At 48.8% G+C, this 21,739-nt stretch overlaps 1 protein-coding gene across 1 annotated transcript in view; it reads right to left on the bottom strand.

Annotated features, from left to right (window-relative positions):
• The window catches only part of MEGF10 (multiple EGF like domains 10), a 314,701-nt gene that overhangs the window by 8,453 nt on the left and 284,509 nt on the right, over positions 1–21,739 (bottom strand). Inside the window, exons 21-22 of the mRNA XM_068109104.2 lie at positions 20,182–20,305; positions 16,759–16,806 (exon numbers count right to left, since the gene is read on the bottom strand). Coding sequence (XP_067965205.2) covers positions 16,759–16,806; positions 20,182–20,305 — 172 coding nt within the window. The remainder of the gene's footprint in view (positions 1–16,758; positions 16,807–20,181; positions 20,306–21,739) is intronic.

Genomic DNA, 21,739 nt, shown 5'->3' with positions numbered 1-21,739 from the left:
GTTCCGACGTCATTGCTGTATCATTCTAAAAGACAACGCTCAATCGCTCAACGCAGTGATGACGTTAAAAAACAAAAGTCACAATTACCAGATTTATATTGCGACGGAGACCACAACTTGTTTTATATGTGGTCAATCTGGACATGTAAAGAACGCTTGCCCCAAGATTACATCGAGTGGCGTATCTAGGCCGGTCGAGCCCATTGAGACTAACAGTGGTCCATCTAGAGTTGGGCACACTGGTGACGCCTCAAACTAGAACAATCTGCCTGGACCGTCGGAGGTGGGAGTAAATCAACCCCAGGCAGATAATGAAGGCTTTACTGTTGTTCCTTCAAAAAGGAAACATAAATTGAAACATCTAACCGACAATAGTCAAGATGTGACGACGAGCTGTGCAAAAAGGATGGCGCCGGCTGCCGAAAACAATGACTCGTGTTTAGAAACAGCAACATTTGCTGTTTTTAAAACTCAAAATCGTTTTGATGTTCTTGCTCCGGAGAATGATGACATTCCTACTTGTGGGGCCGGTGAAGACGAGCAGGAAATAGGTATTGTGCATCAGGAAGCACACGTGACCGCTCCCGTCGTCACAAGCCCCATGGATATTAACATTGAATCTAATATAACCCCCTCCCTGCTCAGAGTGAAGTGTGTTCAATTTCCGATTCACAAATAACTCCGGACCTGGTTGAATCAGTATGCAAAGCTTCAACTGGTGAAATACCAGGTTTGGCACAAGTGGATTGTGTTATGGGGTCGTCACTTCCGTTGTTGTGGTTTTCATCCACTGTAAACATTTTTGATTCCATGTACTATTATTGTTGTCGTTTAAGGGAGATAGAGGTTATTATTTTCAAAAGGTAAAAAGTCAATGTTTTAAATGAAACTGGAACCGGACGACGACGAAGAGGAAGAGAAGAGAAGAAGGCGGAGCGAGTGAGTCGGGGAAGAAGCCTCGCTGCTTCGAGGTCTGGAGCAAACGTTAACGAACGGAGGTCACTAACGAACTTCGGATTTCCCAGGAAAGGGATTCTTGCAACAGATTTGTTATCGCTGTGACAGATCAACCTATTTTGGCAGTTGATTCCGAGGAGAATCATCGTCATGCTGTTACGCCTCGAGAACGGGCCGTCGGCCATTTTGACTCGCACGCTTTGCGCATCGCGCAAGGTTTTTCGCTTCACTTCAACCATTTTCACCGCATCCAGACGTTTATCTGGTGTGTGTGTGTGTTACGTGGATTTTGAAGGTAAATCTGCGGTTCGCCGATTGAGAGCCGTCAAATGTCCATACCTAAAGGTGTGATTTCCCCGTCGCTTCTCGAGGACACCTTCGCCCATCTTTGGCAGAGTAACTGTCAACCCAACGGGATTCTGGTCTCGATACGACATCGTTCTGACGATCGCTGGAGCGGATCGACTTTGGCTTGATGCTGGAATACGACTTTGGCATGATGCGGGAATAGAGACATTGGGAATGTTCTTCTTTTCGCTCACTTGGAGCACAGTGAGTTATATTGTACGAACCTGATGGTACCTTCATAGGAAATATATATTGGTTGTACAATTGATTACTATTGTTTTTGTGTTGTTATTCTTGTGTGACCATAATACAATATTTGTTTGTTGGTAACAATTGGTGTGGTTTCACCATTGATCTTTGACACAGAATAACACATCTTTCTGCCGTGACTCCTCTCGGGGCTCGGAGGTACACCGTGACCAGGGGGTTTGGGGAGGAGCATGTAACAAATGCAAAGCTCCTCCCATTAACTTACCTCCTCCTCCCCACCCTCCTCTTCATCCTCCCTCTCCTCCTCCTCCTCTCAGGCCTCTTCTCCTCACCCCTCCCAATTCTCTTACCCCTCCCACTCCTCTTCCTCCTCCCACTCCCCCTCCTCCCACTCCTTCTGCTCCCACTCCTCCTCCCCCTTTGGAAGCAGAACATGAGGCAATGAGGCATCCTTTATTAAACCACCAGCTCCGCCTTTGGAGCATGACATTGATGTAATGGACACGGATCGGTGCTCAGACTATGATTCGGACGGAGCCTCGTCGCTTGCTTCTAGTAGCAGCATCGAAGTGTGGAACGATCCAGTTTTTTCCCAAGATTCGGAGAGTGTTCCCAGTGTTCCACCTGTCGATATCATAAAGTTTCTCCATGACACCTAACGCAAGAAACAGGTTAAAATTAAAGACTTTTTCCCTGACCTGTCCAGCTTTATAATCTCTGCAAAGCGATTGCTCCTTAAAGCCAGACAGCTTGGCGTGACCGATTCACAAGTGTATCGCCTCCGGAAATGCATCCTTAAAGCAAAGAAGGAGCTGCAGACGTAGACAGGCCGAGCTTCTGACACACCAAACTTTCTCACACAAGGCTTTCTCTATAGCGAGAGGGGGACGCTCTTCTCTGATTAATGGGGGACGCTCTTCCATCCGTAAAGTCGAAGTTAAGCAGTTTGTTGGGACAAATCACATTGATATTTTGCTTTTACAAGAAACAAGATGCAGCTCCTCTTGTGCAAGTGAATGGCAAAGGATAATGAAAGGAAAATGGTTTTTTAGTAGTCTGGAACACCCTAGGGGTGGGGTAGCTCTTTATATACAACCTTACTTTTGCAGTCCTAGTGTTGTTTTAAATGAGATTATCAAAGGGTATTTGATTTCACTCATCTTTACACACAATGGTATTAAGCATACTGTACTGAACGTCTACGCGCCGAGTGATAGCACGGAGAGACTTGCCTTTTACACGCACTTGGAAACTTCTCTTGCACACATTGATTTTAACGGACTTGTTTGCTTGGGCGGAGATTTCAACTGTACGACAGACTCCGCCATTGATCGTAATGGAGAGGAACCTCACCCAGCAAGCACGGTGCCTTTGTTGAGAGCTTTGTCTAAGTATTCCCTTGTCGATGTGTGGAGAATCCGCAATCTTTCTGTCTGCCAATACACGTGGTGTCGGTGTTAAAACGCCCACCTATCACTTGCAAGATTGGACCGTTTTTACATCAATAGTGTTTTTTTGAATGTTGTGAGCAATATGGACATTGTCCCGAGTGGCTTCTCAGACCATCACATGGTCGCACTTCGTATTCACCCACCAGTTCGGAATCGTGGTGCTGCCTACTGGACCTTCAATGCAAGCCTTTTGGATGACCAACTGTTTGTTGATGCCTTTCGTGTGTTCTGGAAAGCCCTGCTCCAACGTAAACCTTCCTTCCCCCGCCTTGGACAATGGTGGGACTGGGACAATGCCAAAGTGCAGATAAGATATTTTTGCCAACAATTTGGAGCTTACCATACCAAATATGACTCTGCCCTCCAATCCTTGGTTTCCAAAGAAATATTATCCTTGCAGTCCAACCTCTCGGCCCCCAGTGATGAAAGAACCAACCTTTTGCTTGCAAAGAAAAAAGCTCTTCTTGCTGGGCTTTGTGCAAAGGAAGCCAGAGGAGTGCTGATTCGTCTCCGAATGGAGAACTTGTGTTAGTCCAGTGGAATCCTGACTGACCGTGTTTTGCAGTATATACAACGTTTTATTGCAATTTCTGTAACTCATATGTATACTGATATCAAAGCAAGAGGGTGCCACTTTGGCACCTTTGGGGAATTTTTTTTAATTGCCATTTGAAAAAGGAAACGTTTTCGAGCGATTATCGACATTTTGTCGACTCGTCTAAAATATATTTTTATGAATTAGTAGTAATTAGTAGTAATACACTGAGCTCATATACACAAGGGTGATGTGCCTCCAACAGTCCAGGGAAATAGACGTGAAGGATGTACTGTCGTACGAACTGTCACCAGTCCCTTCCTCAATTTTTGAAGATAATGGTGACATGAGGATCACGACAACAAAATCCACACTCAAGAAAAAACTACAAGTTGAACGATCGAGTAGACTAGTATGTAGTCCACAGGTAACAATCATTGATGGTTGTGCACTACTATGGGTTGTACAGTGGCCAGTCAGCGGAACAATACAAGACTTTGCCAACAACTTCTCCAAGAACATTAACCGACTGCTGATGACTGAAGTCCATCTGATTTTTGACCGGTACTATGACGAAAGTTTCACAAACGTGGCAAGGCTAAGCCGTGCTGGCAAGGATGCAAGTAGGCGACACCAGCTTTCACCAGAAACACCACTGCCACCACAGAAAGTGACGCTAACAGTAACAGCAAACAAGGTCCAGCTCATTAACATCTTGTGTGAAGACCTGTCGAAGAAGGTCACAGAACTACCAAGGAACACACCGAAACTCGTCATCACTGCCAAAGACCCAGTCCCCATAGAAGTAAGCAGCGGTACTAAGAGGACGAGACAGGAGCTCAGAACAACACATGAGGAAGCCGATGTCGTGATAGCTCAGCGGATGATACAGTTGGCGTCAACTAGGATGAAAAGCATATCAGTTGTGTGTGACGACACTGACGTCTTCGTGTTGCTCATCCATTTCTACCATCAACAGAAACTCACATGTGAAGTAATGATAGTGAGTCCCATTGCTGGTCGACAAATTTTGGACATCAAGGCGACATCACAGCAACAGGGAGGGAATTCAGAGCAACTCCTTGCAATACATGCGATGACCGGCTGTGACACGGTTTCATATATGTGGGGCATAGGTAAGGCAACAGCACTGAAACAGATGCGACTCGGTCATCTGTTACCAAGTCTTGGAGATCCTGAAGCAGAGATGAATGAAGTTGTTTCTGAGGCCACAAGGTTCATTGGTGCTTGTTATGGATCCATACAGACAAGCAATATGTCAGCCATTCGTTATGATGTATGGTCCTCCAAGATGTCAAACAAGAAGATTACAGCTGCACCTAAAGTGAAGACGCTTCCTCCCACAACTGAGTCGTTCCTTCAGCATGTCCCCCGGGCACATTGCCAGACGATCATCTGGAAGTCTGCTTTGTCCCCTGACCCACCCAGTCTGGATCCTGTTCGGTATGGCTGGTCGAAGGATGAATCTGGTCAGGGGTTGGTTCCAGTGACAGTGGCAGACAAGGTGCCACCTGTCCCTGTTGAAGTTCTGCAAATCATCAAATGTGGATGTTCGTCAAACACGCCATGCTCAACAGCCAGATGTGGATGTGTTGTGGCCCAAATCGCCTGCTCCATGTTCTGCAGCTGCAACGGGAGTGACGACTGCTGCAATGAGCGAACAAAAACCGGCAACTTCCACGCTGATGACGAGCTAGATGACTAGTCCGATGACACGTAAGCTTAATGACTATCTGTTGTTATTTCCTTTCAGCCATCGCATATTTCAATTTTGTATCAAATATTACGATGTTTATGTGTGGAAAAATGTATATTGTGTTTGAAAGAAGGGTATATTGGTTCAAAGATTAATGAAAATAACACAACATGATATACTGATATAGTATAGGTCAAATAAACGTGTTGTGTGCACAGTACTTGTGTGTGATCAATATTGGAGGATTTAATACTGTCTGAAAAGTAGGCATATTTTGATTAACGATTCATTTTTCAAAATGTGTATAAAAATTTTTCCCCAAGGGTGCGACTTTGGCACCCTCTTGATTTATTATCAGTAGATATCAAACACCTAGAAACAACAATAAAACATTGTATATACCAAAAAACACACCTCAGCCCCATATCATACTTTTTCCACTGGACTGTCACCTGGATACCTGTTCTAAGTTCTTTTTTGGACTGGAAGCTCAAACAAAGAGAAGTCAGCAGATAACTTCAGTAAGAACAAAGGAAGGAAGGATAACGCATGATCAAAAAGACATCAGAGCCTCACTTAAACACTACTTCTCTGAACTTGTCTATCATGCTAGGAACATCGACAACGAAGTTATAGAGTTGTTGACTTCTTCCTCACCCAGCTTGTCAGAATCTGCACTCCTACAACTGGACAAGGAAGTAACTTTGGAGGAACTCCATGCTGCTCTACAAACTTTACCTTCTGGTAAGGCCTCTGGCCTGGATGGAATTCCTACAGAACTTTATAAAACCTTTTGGGACCTCCTGGGGCCAGAGCTACTTGAGGTTCTGATGGATGGCCGACGATCAGGCTCACTGCCGTTAAGTTGCCATAAGGCTGTTCTCGCCCTTATCCCAAAAAGGGAGACCTTCAGCAACCCCACAATTGGCGTCCCATTTCACTGCTTTGTGCGGACTACAAGATACTCTCCAAGGCTCTCACCAACCGGCTCAGCGCCGTTATTGGGGAGATCATACACCCTGATCAATCTTATTGTGTCCCTAAAAGGACAATTCATGACAGTATATTTATTGTGCGTGACATGATTGATGTTTGTTGGTGGTTGTTCTCTCCAACAAAGAAATGTTGGCTTGGTGTTCTTAGATCAAGAAAAGGCCTTTGATACCATTGATCATTTTTACCTTTTTTCTGTTTTAAGGGGGTTTGGTTTTGGGGAAAATTTTTATCTCTCACGTACAGCTACTGTATAATAACACTTTTAGTCTCCTAAAAGTTAACAACATTTTATGTCAGCCTTTCCCGGCCAGTAGAGGCATTCATCAAGGTTGCCCTCTTTCCGGCCTCCTGTACTCTCTCGCGATTGAGCCTTTGCTCATCCGGTTGCGTGCACGTCTTCTCGGTTTCCTTCCCCAACCGACAGCGAACCTGTTTAAAGTGATTGCTTATGCAGACGACCTTTGTGCAATCATTCACTCAGATGAGGACGTTTTGGCCTTGGTCCAAAGCATTCAAGAATTCAGTTTGGCAAGTTCTGCAAAAGTGAATTGGAAAAAGAGCAGAGCTCCCTATCTTGGTCCGCAAAATGGCGCCACTCCTCCGTCTTTACCTCAGCAACTTGAATGGGCATGGGATGGAATTCTTTATCTAGGCGTCCTTCGTGGCACTGAAAACTTCATTTTGAAAAACTGGGAATCTCTAATAAATAAAACTGAGAGGTGGCTGCTCAAATGGAAGGGCTTACTCTGTCAACTCTCTTATCGGGGCCGAACCCTCATTATAAATAACCTTGCAGCATCAATGCTTTGGCACGTTTTTATGGCACTGCAGCCCCCTGGTTTTTATTCTTAAAAAACTACAATCTATTTTTATTAACTTATTTTGGGGGGGGAAAGCACTGGCTCAAACCTGGTGTGTTAAACCTACCTGTTGCTGGAGGACAGGGCCTGATCGCCATTACCAGCAAAGTGATGGCTTTTCGCCTCCTGTCGCTTTGTCGACTGTTGTATACGGACGTCTCGTGGAAGGCCTTGGCTCACTGCCTGCTTTGGCAGGCAGGGAAATTCGGCTACGATCAGGAACTGTTCCTCATTGACACCAAGAAAGTGGATAATAGATCAGTCCCCCTGTTCTACAGGAGTGTGCTGGAGGCATGGCAGGCAGTTACTGTGTGCCGTGATAACCGTAACTACTCCCTTGAAATGTTTTTAAATGAGCCAATCTTTTTAAACCCCATTTTTGAAGGGGTCTGCAGTGATCGCACCTTTATGCAAAAGTTTATTGATGTTGGATGCATCAAGGTTAAAGATTTTAGAACCCCTCCTCCTTACAAATGGAAACCAGCTGCTGACGTTGCTGTGGCCACTGGAGTTAGGTCCATTCGGGTCATTGGGAGGATTTTTTCTGTGATTCTGCGCTTTTTCAAGCAAAGCAGGCTAAAATGGGCTCCACAGGTGGAAGCTGGCCCTCTCTCATCCCACCATCCCTTTCCAGAGCTTTTGCTTCATTTCCAAGGTTTCACCTCCCTTCATTTGATGGGAAAATCTTCTGTTTATTGTATGTGTGTTGAAACCCTTGTTCCCGATAGACCCGCAGAACTACAAGCACATTGGAGGAGAATGCTCCAGACTACTCGTTCAACTTCGATCAACTGGCTTGCTATGTACAAAGTACCCGTCACCAAACGCTCCGGAGACTTGCAGTGGCGACTGGCACATTACATTTTACCCTCCAATGTTTTATCTCACCGTACATGTTCCGATAACACAGAATCGTGTCCCTTCTGCGGTGCTACAGAAACCATTTTCACATTTTTATCGATTGCTCCAGGCTGGCACCCCTTTTTACAGTTTTATCACATGTTATCCGGGGGCTAGGCCTAGTTTTTATGCATTGTGTTTTTATTTTCGGCTTTAGCATCTCCCACCAGTGTAAAGATGAATGCCTTTTAGCCAACTATTTGTCCTCTGAAGCGAAGCTTGCTATATACCTGTCAAGGAAACACAAAATGCAAAATGTTTGTTTTTTCTTTTTTTGTTTCTGATGTTGTTCACCTTTTTAAAACCTTGGTCACATCACGTATACACGTTGAATTTAAATCCAGTGATTATACACTGTTTTCGCAGCGGTGGTGTGTGAAAGCATCTTTATGTGAACTTGTTGATGGTGTTCTTACATTGAATTTATAATTTACCTTCTTTGACCTTGCACAGTCACCTGCCTGTATTTGTTTGATTTACCTTGTATACAACGATTCCTAGCAATAAAGAGGAACAAAATGTCTCTTTCTCTTTCTCTGTCTCTCTCTCTCTCTCCTCTGTCTCTCTCTCTCTCTCTCTCTCTCTCGTTTATTTTGACCTTTAATTGAGATCAAACGTAACTGGGTTGATGCCGGACGTGGGTGGAGGCATATCATTTGACGCTGTGGCGGACACGATGGATCGCTGGCGCGGTGACATCATTCCACGCACCAAGAGGGTGTCGGCCACGCCCGAGGGGTAGGCGTGGCCTCGGGATATACACGGGGCGCGCAGCCCCGAGCACGTCAGTGCTATAGTTGAGTTTTGGAATAAAGACTCTTTTTGGTTACCCGCGTTGTTGCTTATCTTCTTGGCAAACAAGTCGTGCGCATAGCACCGCACTTCACTGGTGACCTCGACGCTGGTTCAGCTGCCGCTGACCAACAGAACGCGCCATGTCAAACAACGCGGTCGCGGTGAAGCTCCCTGAGTTTTGGGAAGCTCAGGCCGAGGTATGGTTCGTGCAGGCCGAGGCACAGTTCCAACTTCGAGGCGTAACGGCGGATGAGACGCGTTATTACCACGTCATCGCCGCCCTCGGGCCCGGCACAGCCGCCCGAGTCATGTCTGTCCTGCGGAACCCACCGGCCGACCACAGGTACGAGGCGCTCAAGCGTCTCCTCATCGCCACGTTCGGACTCACGGAGTGCGAACGGGCCGACCGCCTCCTGGACCTTCCCGAACTCGGCGACACACGACCATCGGTCCGGATGGACTACATGCTGTCGCTGCTGGGTGACAAAGCCCCGGATTTTTTTTATTCCGGGCGCTCTTACTACGCCAGCTACCGGCACAGGTACGCCTCACGTTGGCCGGTTCCAATATAAAGGAACCCCGCGCTCTGGCCGTCCAGGCCGACAAGTTTTTCGCGGCTTGTGACACGCGGGCGAGAGTCAGTGCGGCTGTCGCGGATCCCGAGGCTGATGCTGCTGCACACCTCGTGGATCCCGAGGCTGATGCCGATGCACACCTCGTGGCCGCCGCCACGCCCCGCCCACCACCACCGCGAAAGCCGCGGCCTCCGCCTCAGCCGCAAACCTGGTGCCGTTTCCACGCCAGGTTTGGCCACAAGGCTAGGAATTGTTGCCCGCCATGCTCGTTTGGCAAGTCGGGAAATGCCCGGGCCGGCGCTCGGTAGTGGCTGAGTGTCGGCCTTTCCGGCAGCCTCCTTTTTGTCACGGACACCTTGTCCGGGCGTCGCTTCCTCTGCGACACAGGCGCACAGGTGAGCGATATCCCCGCCTCCACGTCCGACAAGCGAACCGCGGGCCGGGGCCCCGCGTTGCTTGCAGCCAACGGTACACCCATACGCACATTCGGTAAGCGCTGCCTCTCCCTGCGGTTCGGAGGGCAACGCTTTCAATGGACGTTCGTAACCGCCAGCATGCCCATGACATTGCTCGGTGCGGACTTCCTATGTGCAAATGGGTTGTTGGTGGATGTGAAGCACAGACGCCTCGTCCAGGCCGAAACGTTCAGCTCGCTTGCTTGCGCGCTGAGCAGTTCGTTGGGCAGCTCCCTGAGCGGCTCGCCAAGCGGCTTGCTGAGCGGTTCGGTCCCGGCGAGGTTGGTCTGTACGCTTCCGGCAGCGGACGAGTTCACCCGCCTCCTCGCCAGCTTCCCGGCCCTCACGCGGCCCACCTTCTCGGCGGTGGCCGTCAAGCACGGAGTGGAACATCACATCCCCACCGTCGGGCCACCGGTCTACGCCCGGGCACGCCGCCTCGAGCCGACGAAGCTCGCGGTGGCGAAGGCGGAGTTCGCTACGCTGGAGCAGCTGGGCATCGTACGGCGCTCCAAGAGCGCTTGAGCGTCGCCACTGCACATTGTGCCGAAGCCCGGCGGGGGATGGCGGCCGTGCGGAGACTACCGCCGCCTCAACGATGCCACCACCCCCGACCGCTACCCGGTCCCTCACATTCAGGACTTTTCCGCCCGGTTGGCAAAAATGTCCTCCTTTTCTAAGGTGGACCTCATCCGCGGATACCACCAGGTCCCCGTCAGGCCGGAGGACATACCGAAGACGGCCGTCATTACACCATTCGGCCTCCGAGTTTCTTCGGATGCCCTTCGGGTTGAAGAATGCGGCTCAGGCGTTCCAACGGTTGATGGACAGCGTCTTGCGCGACTTGGATTGCGTTTACGTCTACCTGGACGACATACTCGTCGCAAGCGCGTCCCACGAAGAGCAGCTCCGCCACCTCCGCACGCTCTTCGAACGCCTGGGCCAGCATGGCCTGATCGTAAACCCCGCCTAGTGCCGGTTTGGCGTCGCTGAAATCGACTTTTTGGGGCACCGCATCACCAGGCACGGGGCCACCCCCTTACCGGCAAAGGTGGAGGCGGTCAAGGGGTTTCCGCGCCCCCGCACGATCAGGGGGCTCCAGGAATTCCTGGGCATGGTGAACTTTTACCACCGTTTCCTGCCCCGCGTCGCCCAGCTCCTGCGCCCCCTGCACGAGGCCCTCCGAGGGAAGCCGGGCAAAGGTGACGTTGTTTGAACCGAGCAGATGGACGCGGCGTTCGTGGGCGTGAAGCTCGCCTTGGCTAACGCCACCATGCTCGCGCACCCGGCGCTCGATGCACCGATCGCCCTCACCACCGACGCGTCGGACTACGCGGTGGGCGCGGTGCACGAGCAATGAGTGCGTGGTGCTTGGCAACTGCTGGCGTTTTTCAGCCGGCAGCTTCGCCCGCACGAACGCCGGTACAGCACCTTCGACCGCGAGTTGCTCGAGCTCCACCTGGCGGACCGGCACTTCCGCCATCTGCTCGAGGGCCGTTCGTTCACGGCCTTGGTCGACCACAAGCCCCTGGTCTTCGCGATGGCCAAGGTCACCGAGCCATGGTCGGCCCGGCGGCAGCGTCACCTCTCGGCCGTGTCCGAGTACACGACGGACATCCGGCACGTCGCGGGAAAGGACGACCCGGTGGCGGATTGCCTTTCCCGGTCCGTCGCCCACGCGGTCCACCTCGGGATCGACTATGCCCGGATGGCGGCGGACCAGACCGCCGACCCCGACGTCCAGGCCTTGCGGACCGCCGTCACGGGCCTCCGCGTCACCGAGGTGCCGTTCGACGGCGCGGGCACGGCCCTCTTGTGCGACGTCTCCCTCGGGCGGCCTCGCCCCATCGTGTCCGCAGGCTGGCAGCGCCGGGTTTTTGACGCCATCCACGGCCTGTCCCACCCGGGCAGGAAGGCCTCCCAGAGGCTGGCCGCCGACAAGTTCGTCTGGCATGGCCTCCGGAAGGCCGTCCGTGATTGGACCAGGACGTGCCTCGCGTGCCAGCACGCGAAGGTGCACCGCCACACCCAGGCCCCGTTCACGGTGCCCGAACGTCGGTTCGACCACGTTCACGTGGACTTGGTGCGACCTCTGCCCCCCTCGCGGGGTTTCACCCACGTCCTCACCATGGTGGACCACACCACCCGGTGGCCGGAGGTCGTGCCTTTGGCGGCGACGACGGCGGCGGACATCGCGCAGGCGTTCATCACCACCTGGGTTGCCCGGTTCGGCGCCCCCTCGGACATCTCGTCCGACCGCGGCCCCCAGTTCACCTCGGAGCTCTGGGGGGCGGTCGCGCGGGGCTCGGCGTCCAGCTGCACCGCACCACGGCCTACCACCCCCAGGCCAACGGCCTGTGCGAGCGCTTCCACCGCTCCTTCAAGGCCGCGCTCCGGGCCACCCTCCGCGACGGCGGCTGGGTCGACAGGCTCCCCTGGGTCCTGCTGGGCCTCCGGACGGCGCCCAAGGACGACCTGCGCGCATCCGTGGCGGAGTTGGTCTTCGGACAACCGCTGCGGGTGCCGGGCGAGTTCCTCCCCGACTCCACGGCACCATGGTCCGCGGCGCAGCAGCGCTCCGCACTGCAGGAGACCGCCCGGAGGTTCGCCCCGGTGCCGACGGCGCACCACGGGTGCCCGCCAACGCACGTCGCCCCGGAGCTTCGCACGGCGGAGTACATGTTCGTCCGCCACGACGCCCACCGGACACCGCTGCGGCCCCCGTACGACGGGCCCTTCCGCGTGCTGGAGACCGGGGCGAAACACTTCACCCTCGACATCGGCGGTACTCCGGACCGCGTTTCCGTGGACCGCCTCAAGTCGGCCCACCTCGACGTGGACCACCCCTCGCCAGTGGCTCGGCCCCCGCGTCGGGGCCGCCCCCTGGTGGGCGGACCTCCGGCACCGCCCAGCCCCGCCGGCACCGCCCAGCCCCGCCGGCACGCCCAGCCCCGCCGGCACGCCCTCCACCCCGGTCCTGCACCCATCCCAGGTGCCGCCGGAGGCATCCCAGATGACATCCCGGCATCCCAGACGCCGCCAGCCGCCAGAGGGCGCTTCGGCCGGGTCATCCGTTTTCCCCGCAAACTGACCCTCCAGGTGCGCGGGAATCCTGGGGGGGCGCGTGTGGCGGACACGATGGCTCGCTGGCGCGGTGACATCATTCCGCGCACCAAGAGGGTGTCGGCCACGCCCGAGGGGTAGGCGTGGCCTTGGGATATACACGGGGCGCGCAGCCCCGAGCACGTCAGTGCTATAGTTGAGCTTTGGAATAAAGACTTTTTGGTTACCCGCGTTGTTGCTTATCTTCTTGGCAAACAAGTCGTGCGCATAGCACCGCACTTCAACGCATTCACGTCAAATTCAATTTTATAGTTTATCTTGCAACAGGCTCGTTAAAGATCTTGAAATTCAAGTTGGCGTTTATCGAGGGTTGCATAATAATGTAATTTGGATGAAGAAAATGGAAAATAAGTTATATATGATGGAAAGCAGGACATGTAAGATTAGGAAAGCTGGCGAAATAAATCACAGAAAAGAATAGATATTTGGGAGCCAATTCTGTCCTGAGTTGCTGAATGAATGAGGCTAAGAAAGGTTGCAAAGCCAAATATAATTTTAAACTTCTTGCATGTCGAACCTTAAATAATCAATTCCCTGTCTATCGTCATCACATTGCACCGACTTGAACATAATGGAGCTGTACGGAAAAAAAAAAAAAAACATTAAAACTTTCATGATCAAATCTCAATTTGATCATGAAAGATCAAACTTTCATGATCAAGTTTGATATGATCAAACTTTCATTAAAATATATAAATAGCGAGACCAATTACACTTTCATCAATCAGCTGCTACAAGTTTTATTTTCAGTTTTATTTTAACTTATTTTTCAGAATGCAAGTTATATTTTTTAACTCTTCCTCAAAATAAACTTTTCTGAGTGACAGCTTTCTCATACACTCTTTGTCCAAAGTAAAACATAATAGCCAACATAAAGCTACACTACACAATGGTCTTTCGTGCGCAGCTTCCTTGGGGTACGGCTGTGCCGCTGATGCAGTGCCCCCTAAGGTTGGAGCCAAAATTTGTTCAGGCTCGCATAATCTCCTCGAAGGTCACCGTGGGATGTTTAATGTCCACCAACTAATTCTGGTGGAAGGGTCATCCAGTTTAATGTCCGTCTTTAACAGCACACATATTGATGCTTTTCCCTGCCTGCAAAACACCAGGATGGGAGTTTATAGTTGGGCCGCGATTCAATCCCCGGCTAGACAAGTTAGATGCGAGTGTACATATCTCTCGGCTATCCTGCCAGCCTGCCACAAAGTAGGAAGGACACTACCCTCGGAGGTTTTGGTATCCATATCTGCTAAAGGCAGCCATAAGAATTGCAGTTTTTAAGGATTAGGAGTCTAATCTTTTCCAGTTTAGGATTCCAGGCACACCATTTCTTCTTTTGCATATGCACTTCCTGTGTTGACTACATCGTACTCAAGTTGGTTTCTTACGAAGGTGGTTGCCCTCAGGGCTGCATTGATTGCCCAAGTATCCTTCGGAACAATTTTTTTTTCTGGAGGCTGCTACAGGATAAACTTAACCACCCTGCACACGTCATTCACACTGGGGCTCCTTCCACCTGGTTTGGACGAAGCCAGCAGCAGTGGATGTGGATGCAGTGATCGGTTACTCGGGCAGTGGAAAACCTCATCCTACATTGCCACCCATTAATAACCTTCAAGAATATGTGGTGGAAGCAATTTTGAGGAAAGAGAGCAGAGTTCTGAGATAAGAGATTACAGTGTGCCCGACCCAACGAACCATCCTGAGCGTTGCTATTCCACACTTGTCTGTGTACCTGTTGGACTTCTACATCGATCGCCATGACATTGGTAGACAAACAGTTTCACATTCATATCAATTCTCCCACAAAGAAACACATGGGGAAGGCATTAGGTCCATCAAAGCTTATGCTAGTATTACCAGGTTATAGTTGTTTGGCTGTGTCCATCCTTTTCAATGCAGAGCACCATGCAAGGAGGCAATACGTACCATTTTTTAAATCGTTAGTATGACTCAGCCGGGGTTCGAACCGCTGACCTCCCAGACTCAGAGCAGACCCACAGAGTCTAGTTGTGTAATGGTTACATTGTTGCACTCTCTTGCCTATTTCTTGCCAACAAACTTGCACACTTTTGAACATACATCTTGTATGCCTTTTCTTTTTTTATTATGTAGATTATTAGCTCTGCCACTGAAAGTGGACAAAGGTTGGTTTTACTCCTGAGAGTTTGAGTTTCTCTGTCTGAGAGCAGGATATCTCAAATATTATGGATGGGTTTGGACAAAACATGGTGGACAGGATGATTGTGTGACAAGGAATAATTGATTCGATTTTGGTGAAGATCTAGATCAGGAAAAAAAAGGAACCCCCTTTAGAGGCCATTTTTCCCCGCAGAGTGGGGGTTGGCTTTTTTTGGGCACCGTGGTCCCTTTTTGAAGCAATGTTTTATGGCCGAATGCCCTTCCTGCCGCCAACCCTGTTAGTCGCCTCTTGTGACAGGGAATTACCAGTGAACTGGTACTCAAATTGCCGACCTCAGAAGGATGACAGGCTGAGTCAACCCCCCTGGCGTTAATTCAGCGATCGACTGGGATTCAAACCCAGGATCCTAGGATCCCAAGCCAGCACCCTAACCGCTAAGCCAACACCAGGCTAGAATATCCAGATCAGGATACGATAATTTTTTAAAGTCATTCTTCACCATTGAGAGATGGGGCCAGAAACGATATATTTCACAATATCTCAAAAAGTTGTGGAGGATTATGACAAAAATTGGTGGATGGGTTGCGTAGGTGACAAGAACAAGCCAATTCGATTTTGGTTAAGGTCCGGATCCCAGATCCGGCCGGTCAGTGAGATATAAAATGTTAAACTGTTCAGCCTGGTGGAGGTATGCTCTCTGACGAGTGCCGTTCTAGTCTATTTGAGTTTTTGTACTGATGCAATTTTTTTTTTCTTTTTCTGAAATTAGATGTTATGTAAAGTGCATTGAGACATTTTATCTAATGTTATATGTACTACAAAATATTAAAATTCTTATTATTATTATGATTTATTATTACTAATCATCTCTCAGCTGACTCATCTCAGCTACCTAGGAGACATGCTGGATGGAGAAGGTGGATCAGACTCGGCAATGGTTGCTGGAGTGAGATGTGCATGGAAGAAGTTTCGGGAACTGAGTGGCGTGCTGACGAGGAGGGGAGTGTCGTTGAAGCTGAAGGGAAAGGTGTATGCTGCATGTGTGAGAAGTGTTATGATTTATGGGAGCGAGACATGGGTAATGAACGTAGAGCAGCAACGAAGGCTGGAAAGGGTGGAAATGCGAATGGTTCAATGGATGTGCAGAGTATCGTTGAGAGAAAGGAAGACAAATGATGAATTGCGAAAGATAATTAATGGGAATAGAGCCTGTGATGGATGCTGTGAAGAGAAACAGGTTGAGATGGTTTGGTCATGTGTTGAGGATGGACGAAAGTGACTGGTTGAGAAGAGTGATGGAAATGAATGTGGAAGGAAGTCGAGGACAGGGAAGACCGAGAAAGACTTGGCTAAAAATGTTGGAAGAAGAAATGTGGGCAAGGGGGTTAACAAGGAGAGATGCAGAAAATAGGGCAAAATGGAGAAGATTGTCATGGGGACCGCAAGGCTAACCCCCGCTCTAGCAGGGAAAATGGCCTTAAAATGCCTATTGTTGTTGTTGTCTCAGCTGAGCTCCTCTCAGGAGAATTGCCACGTCACAACTTGATTATTGGTAAATGTTCACCCAGCTCACTCCCGGCATTCAGGGTGGAGGTTACAGTTACGACCTCGGTTAGTTTTCCAGTACTAGCCCTCATTTACCTGATATACCATCAGGGTATATATTCGATGGAAGAAATAAATAATGTATTACCTTTCAGGTTTCGTCCAGTTCCAGTATGAGCTTCCATTCCACAAAAACCTGCAAGAGAAAAAGTAATTTTAAACGATCATTTTCAACTTCGACCAAATAAAGCAACATTTTTGGGGTATGCAAGAAATTGTGTCCATATGTACAAGAAGGCTGGTTATACTACATATTAGGGTCCAAAGAGGTCTTCTGGGTTGGAGCATCATCACTTTACTCACTTGGGTGTTCAAGCTTCCAGGCAGGCCCACCCAGAGAGATAAGGTTGACTTCTCAGCCTGGGTGGCTGAAGGAAATGTCATGTCGTTTCCAATATATCATGGCACGTTTTCAAAGGTTGTATTTTTGTGCTCACGAAGCTGATAAATGGTGGAAGTGTCCTCATCTTGTCTTCAAGGTGTTTTGATGAAACATAGTTCGAAACGATGTCAACTGTTGTGTTGCCATTTTTCACCTCAAACAATTTACACACAATAGAAAAATGCTTCTTTTTTCAACTTGCTCAAACCTCATAAGAGCATGATTATGTCGTGAGAAATTACTCGTTCTTCTTCACAAATTGACTTTTGTTCAAGCAAAAGGCAATATGTGAAGAAAGGTAACTAATTTGCATGTTATGCAATTCCTCAAAAAAAAGCTTCACTGAATACTTGATGTATTAAATGCTTTGGTGCAGTCGCAGATGGTCTGGGGTCCTACAGGATGGCTCAGAGGTAGTGCACTTACATTTAAGCTGCTGAGTCTGGGTTTGATTCCTGGCCCAATTATAACTGTGAGGTTGGTGCTTCACATACACGGCATTACATCACAAAATGTGCCACACCTCATATCAACATCAAGCGGGGGTTCCTTTCTGTTAGCATTAGTTGATGGATGTTAATGATCGTTCACGAAGAACAGCGAGTCATGGCCAGCACCCTGGAACAAATTACAAATTCTTGCACAAATCAGCTCCAGTTGAACATCGGACTGGGCCAGTTGGTTCGTGAAAGACTTGCGACAACATTTTCCCTAGAACAACCCCAAATGTAGGTGGGAATAATTGGGCCCGTCAAAGAAGAAGTAGTAATAGTGTCTGGAATGATCTCATTAAACATTCCGGTCAGGCCAACTTGGACAGCAAAGCTATACCTTTTTTCTTTTTTTTTGTATACAAGATCGAGGCTCGTGTAAGAACTAACATTAATCACAAAAAAAAAAAACCGGACATAAAACATATAATAAAGGGAGCGGGAGACAAGATGGGGAGAGAGAGGGAAGCAAACAAGTACAACAGCAGAGAACAGGGACAACGCAAGATCCGTGGGAGGAAGAGGGCTTGGGGGGAGGGGACGGGGGAAGGGAGGTTGGGAGAGGTAAAAACACATGGACACTGCTTGGACTTCAAGTAAAGAAGTGGGTATTTCAAAAAAGTGGATCTGGGGTGAATTAACAGGGGTAGAACAGATCAGGGCTTTGAATGGGGGATCAGGGTTTTTGTCTCCCCCCCCCCCCTCCCCACAATAAGAGATGGTGGTGAACAGCTGTTTTAAAGACCTGGAGGGAGGAGTGGGATTGAAGAGAGTGACGGAGTTTGTTCCAGAAGCAGGAGAAAAGAGGAATGAAAGATTGAAGGTGAGCAGAGTCTGGATTTTGGCAGTTTCACCAGAAGAGGGTTGCTGGCAGATCTTGTGCGACCTGAAGGAATATTTGGGGGACAGAGCACAGAGAGAGCTGGGGGAGCAAGGCCGGATAGGAGTCGGTAGAAGACAGAAAGACCACGAACCTGCCTGCGGTGAGTGAGTGAAAGGCCCTCAGAGTTCACTTCATTGCTGGAGATTCCAATGATTCTGAAAGCTTTGGTTTCAACAGCGTGAAGCCGAGCTAGGTGTGAGGCAGAAGCACCAGCCCAGACGTGAGAGCAGTATTCCACTGAGTTGCAGATGAATGCCTTGTATGTGGTGAGGCGCTCAGGTGTGCCAAGGAAGGACTTCACACGACGGAGAATGCCCAGTCGGCAACTGGCTTTGGAAGCCAGCTTGGAAATGTGGTTTTCCCAGGAAAGATCATGGCAGATTGTGAGAATCAAGAGCTTGAGTGACAGAACTTCTTGGAGAGGATTGTTGTGAAGTAGATGGGAGGGTTGTCCAGACAGTCCTTTCGGAGAGACATAGTGAGAGTGTGAGATTTGTCAGGATTGAAAGACATGTTCCACTTGTTTGACCAGTCTGTGATTTTGTCCAGGTCTGCAGAGAGTGAGGAGGCTGCAGACTGCCGATCTGAGGGTTGAGGTATGGAGCGGCAGAGAGTGGAGTTATCAGCAAAGAGATAGAGAGGATATTCCAGAGAGTCGGAGAAATCATTGATGAAGACCAGAAAAAGCACAGGGCCCAGAACACTGCCTTGGGGAACTCCAGCCTGAACACGAAGGGGAGATGAGAGAAATCCATTCAGGGCCACACGTTGGCTGCGACCAGAGAGGAAGTCCACAATCCATGCATGGAGATTTCCATGGACACCGTAGGAGGAGAGTCTGGTGTGCAGAGCTGGGTGCCAGACCGTATCGAAGGCACGTGATTTGTCAAGGGAGACAGCTCTGATTTCCTGTTTGGCATTGAGGACCTCCATCCATTGTTGAGACAGCAGAAACAGCATGTCCAGAGTAGAGTGACCTGATCTGAAACCAAATTGATGATCAGAGATCAAGCAATTGGAGAAGAGGAAGGATTTGATATCCGAAGCAATGATAGATTCCATGACTTTGTTTATAATTGGGAGCAGGCTCATTGGTCTGTAGTTGCAAGGATCTGTTTTGCACCTTTTTGTGTAAAGCGGTAATGTTGGCTGATTTCCAAGCTGATGGCAGATGACCTTGAGCAAAAGAGAGGGTGAAGAGAACAGAGAGAGGGAGTGAAAGAGCGGAAGAACAGGATTTTAGGACCCTTGGGCTGATGCTGTCTGGTCCAGTTGCAGAATCAGAATCATGGTTTCACAGAAACTTCTCCACCTTGTTGGGAGAGACGGACAGAGAGTCCATGAGCAGCTGCGTATGACTGGGTAAGGTGGGTACAGAGAGAGACGGGTTTGGGCCAAAATCCAAAGCCAAAACCAAAAAATCAAATTTAAATCGGCCAAAATCCCACTTTGAACCTAGACATCATATAGGAAGGAGTCCCAGACAATTGTCAAAATACTGTCCAGTTATTGTGAAATTACCTGGATAATACTTGGACCTCACTTTGGCATTTCTGAAAATGTTAGCATGTCTCGAAACACTTTAAAACCTGTAATTAGTGTCACATAGAAATGTCTGGAATAACAGCAACGGTAGGAAGATAATCGGCGGATAACAGCACCATAAACTGAACCAAGTACGTAAAAGTAAGAAACACAATTGAAGAAAAAAAATAAAAGAGCCAATAAACTGTACACTTCTCCAGAGTAACTTACCAGCGTTGTCGATATTCCGGTCCCGTTTCCATTGCGATGGTAGTGTGGCGGCAGTACTGGAAGCACAGGCATTCCGCTTGTCCACGTGCTGATACTTCGCTTTGCTTGCATGCCCGTTACTCGCCTGGATCGAGGGACACAAAAAAGACAAAGTTACTGAGCTGATTTGGGTTATAAAGGTACAATGTACAGAAACACCTGATGTGCTATACTTAATAAATAAATAAATAATTGTGAATATATTGAGTATTCATGGGATTGAAGAGAGTCTCAAGCTGAGTCTAACCAGTGGGCAGTGTACTGTCACCTCATGTCATCCCCCATCCTGGCCCATGATCTTTATTATCCCCATTAACCCTTTCTTACCCAACGGTCTTACTCGCTGATTTTGGTGTTTCCTTCCTTTCTCTTTACCTCCCTTGCTCTCCCCTCCCTTTTTCCCTATCAACATTATCACAATCAGTGAGAACATACTCGATTTGTCTTTCTTTCTCAAAGTATTTTTATTCCTGAATCATACTTTATTTCGTTTCACACATTTCAATTATGCTCTTGTATTTGGACAAAAGTCTTGGCAGCTTTTTAAAATATCTAATCTTGCGTTGAAGGTTTTGCCTCTTTTGCCGCCGTTACAGAGTTATTAACTTTATCGAATCTGCCCTTGTGTGACATCCTTCTGTCTCCAACCAATAACTTTGATATATCATGGTCATTATGTCTAACCAAAGCTCTCAAATTCATCGGAATCTCTCGATATGAGGCTGAGGTTACAGGACCTTTTCCTTTGTCAGGATGGACAGATTGGTGGGCAAGCAGTCTCCTTTTGTCCTGCCTTCACCCATTTACACCCTCCCCACCGAAACTCCCTTCCCCCTCAAGGGAGGTAAAGTTTTTCCTTCCAACCCTTTTCAAGTCCTACCAGGTCGCATTCATTCATTCATCCATTAACCTATTTCTTCTGGCCCCTCCCAAGTACAAGATTTATTTTCACCTCCACTCCTTTATCCCCCTTTCCGCTCTTCTGTGGAATTAACTTCCTGAGTGCTCTCTCATGATTTTCCTTCCAGTCCTTCAAGATGGCAGCAAATTACCATGAGATGTTCTCTTTTTTTAAGCCATGACCTCATATAGTTCATCAAAAGTAAGTCTACCACACCCAGTACACACCCATGATAAATAAATAACTGTGAGTTCCCTAACAAGGAACTTCAATGCAGGAGGACGCAATTAGACCTTTCAAGCATGTGCAAAAGTTGCCAACCTATAGTTATTTGTCCATGCTCTATCCTCTTTAAATTCTGAGTGTCAAGCAAGGAAGCAGCACACAACATTGTGAAGTCTTTTGTAGGACTCAAACGCAGTTTCAACCACCGAGCTCCCAGACTCAGAGCAGACGCTCCAACCATTATGCCACCGTGTCTGGTGTAATACTTAGAAGCAAGTGACCCTTTATATTCCCCCCAAATTAAAATAAATAAATTAAGTGGAATCAGTGTAATAATAGCCCCCTTTGAGGGTCAAGGGAATCTTGCACAATATCTATCCAGATTTACACCTG

The sequence above is a fragment of the Myxine glutinosa genome, chromosome 2, assembly GCF_964187855.1.
Source record: "Myxine glutinosa chromosome 2, kmMyxGlut1.1, whole genome shotgun sequence".
Classification (NCBI taxonomy): Eukaryota; Metazoa; Chordata; class Myxini; order Myxiniformes; family Myxinidae; genus Myxine; species Myxine glutinosa.
This window is presented reverse-complemented; position numbering and strand designations above follow the sequence as displayed.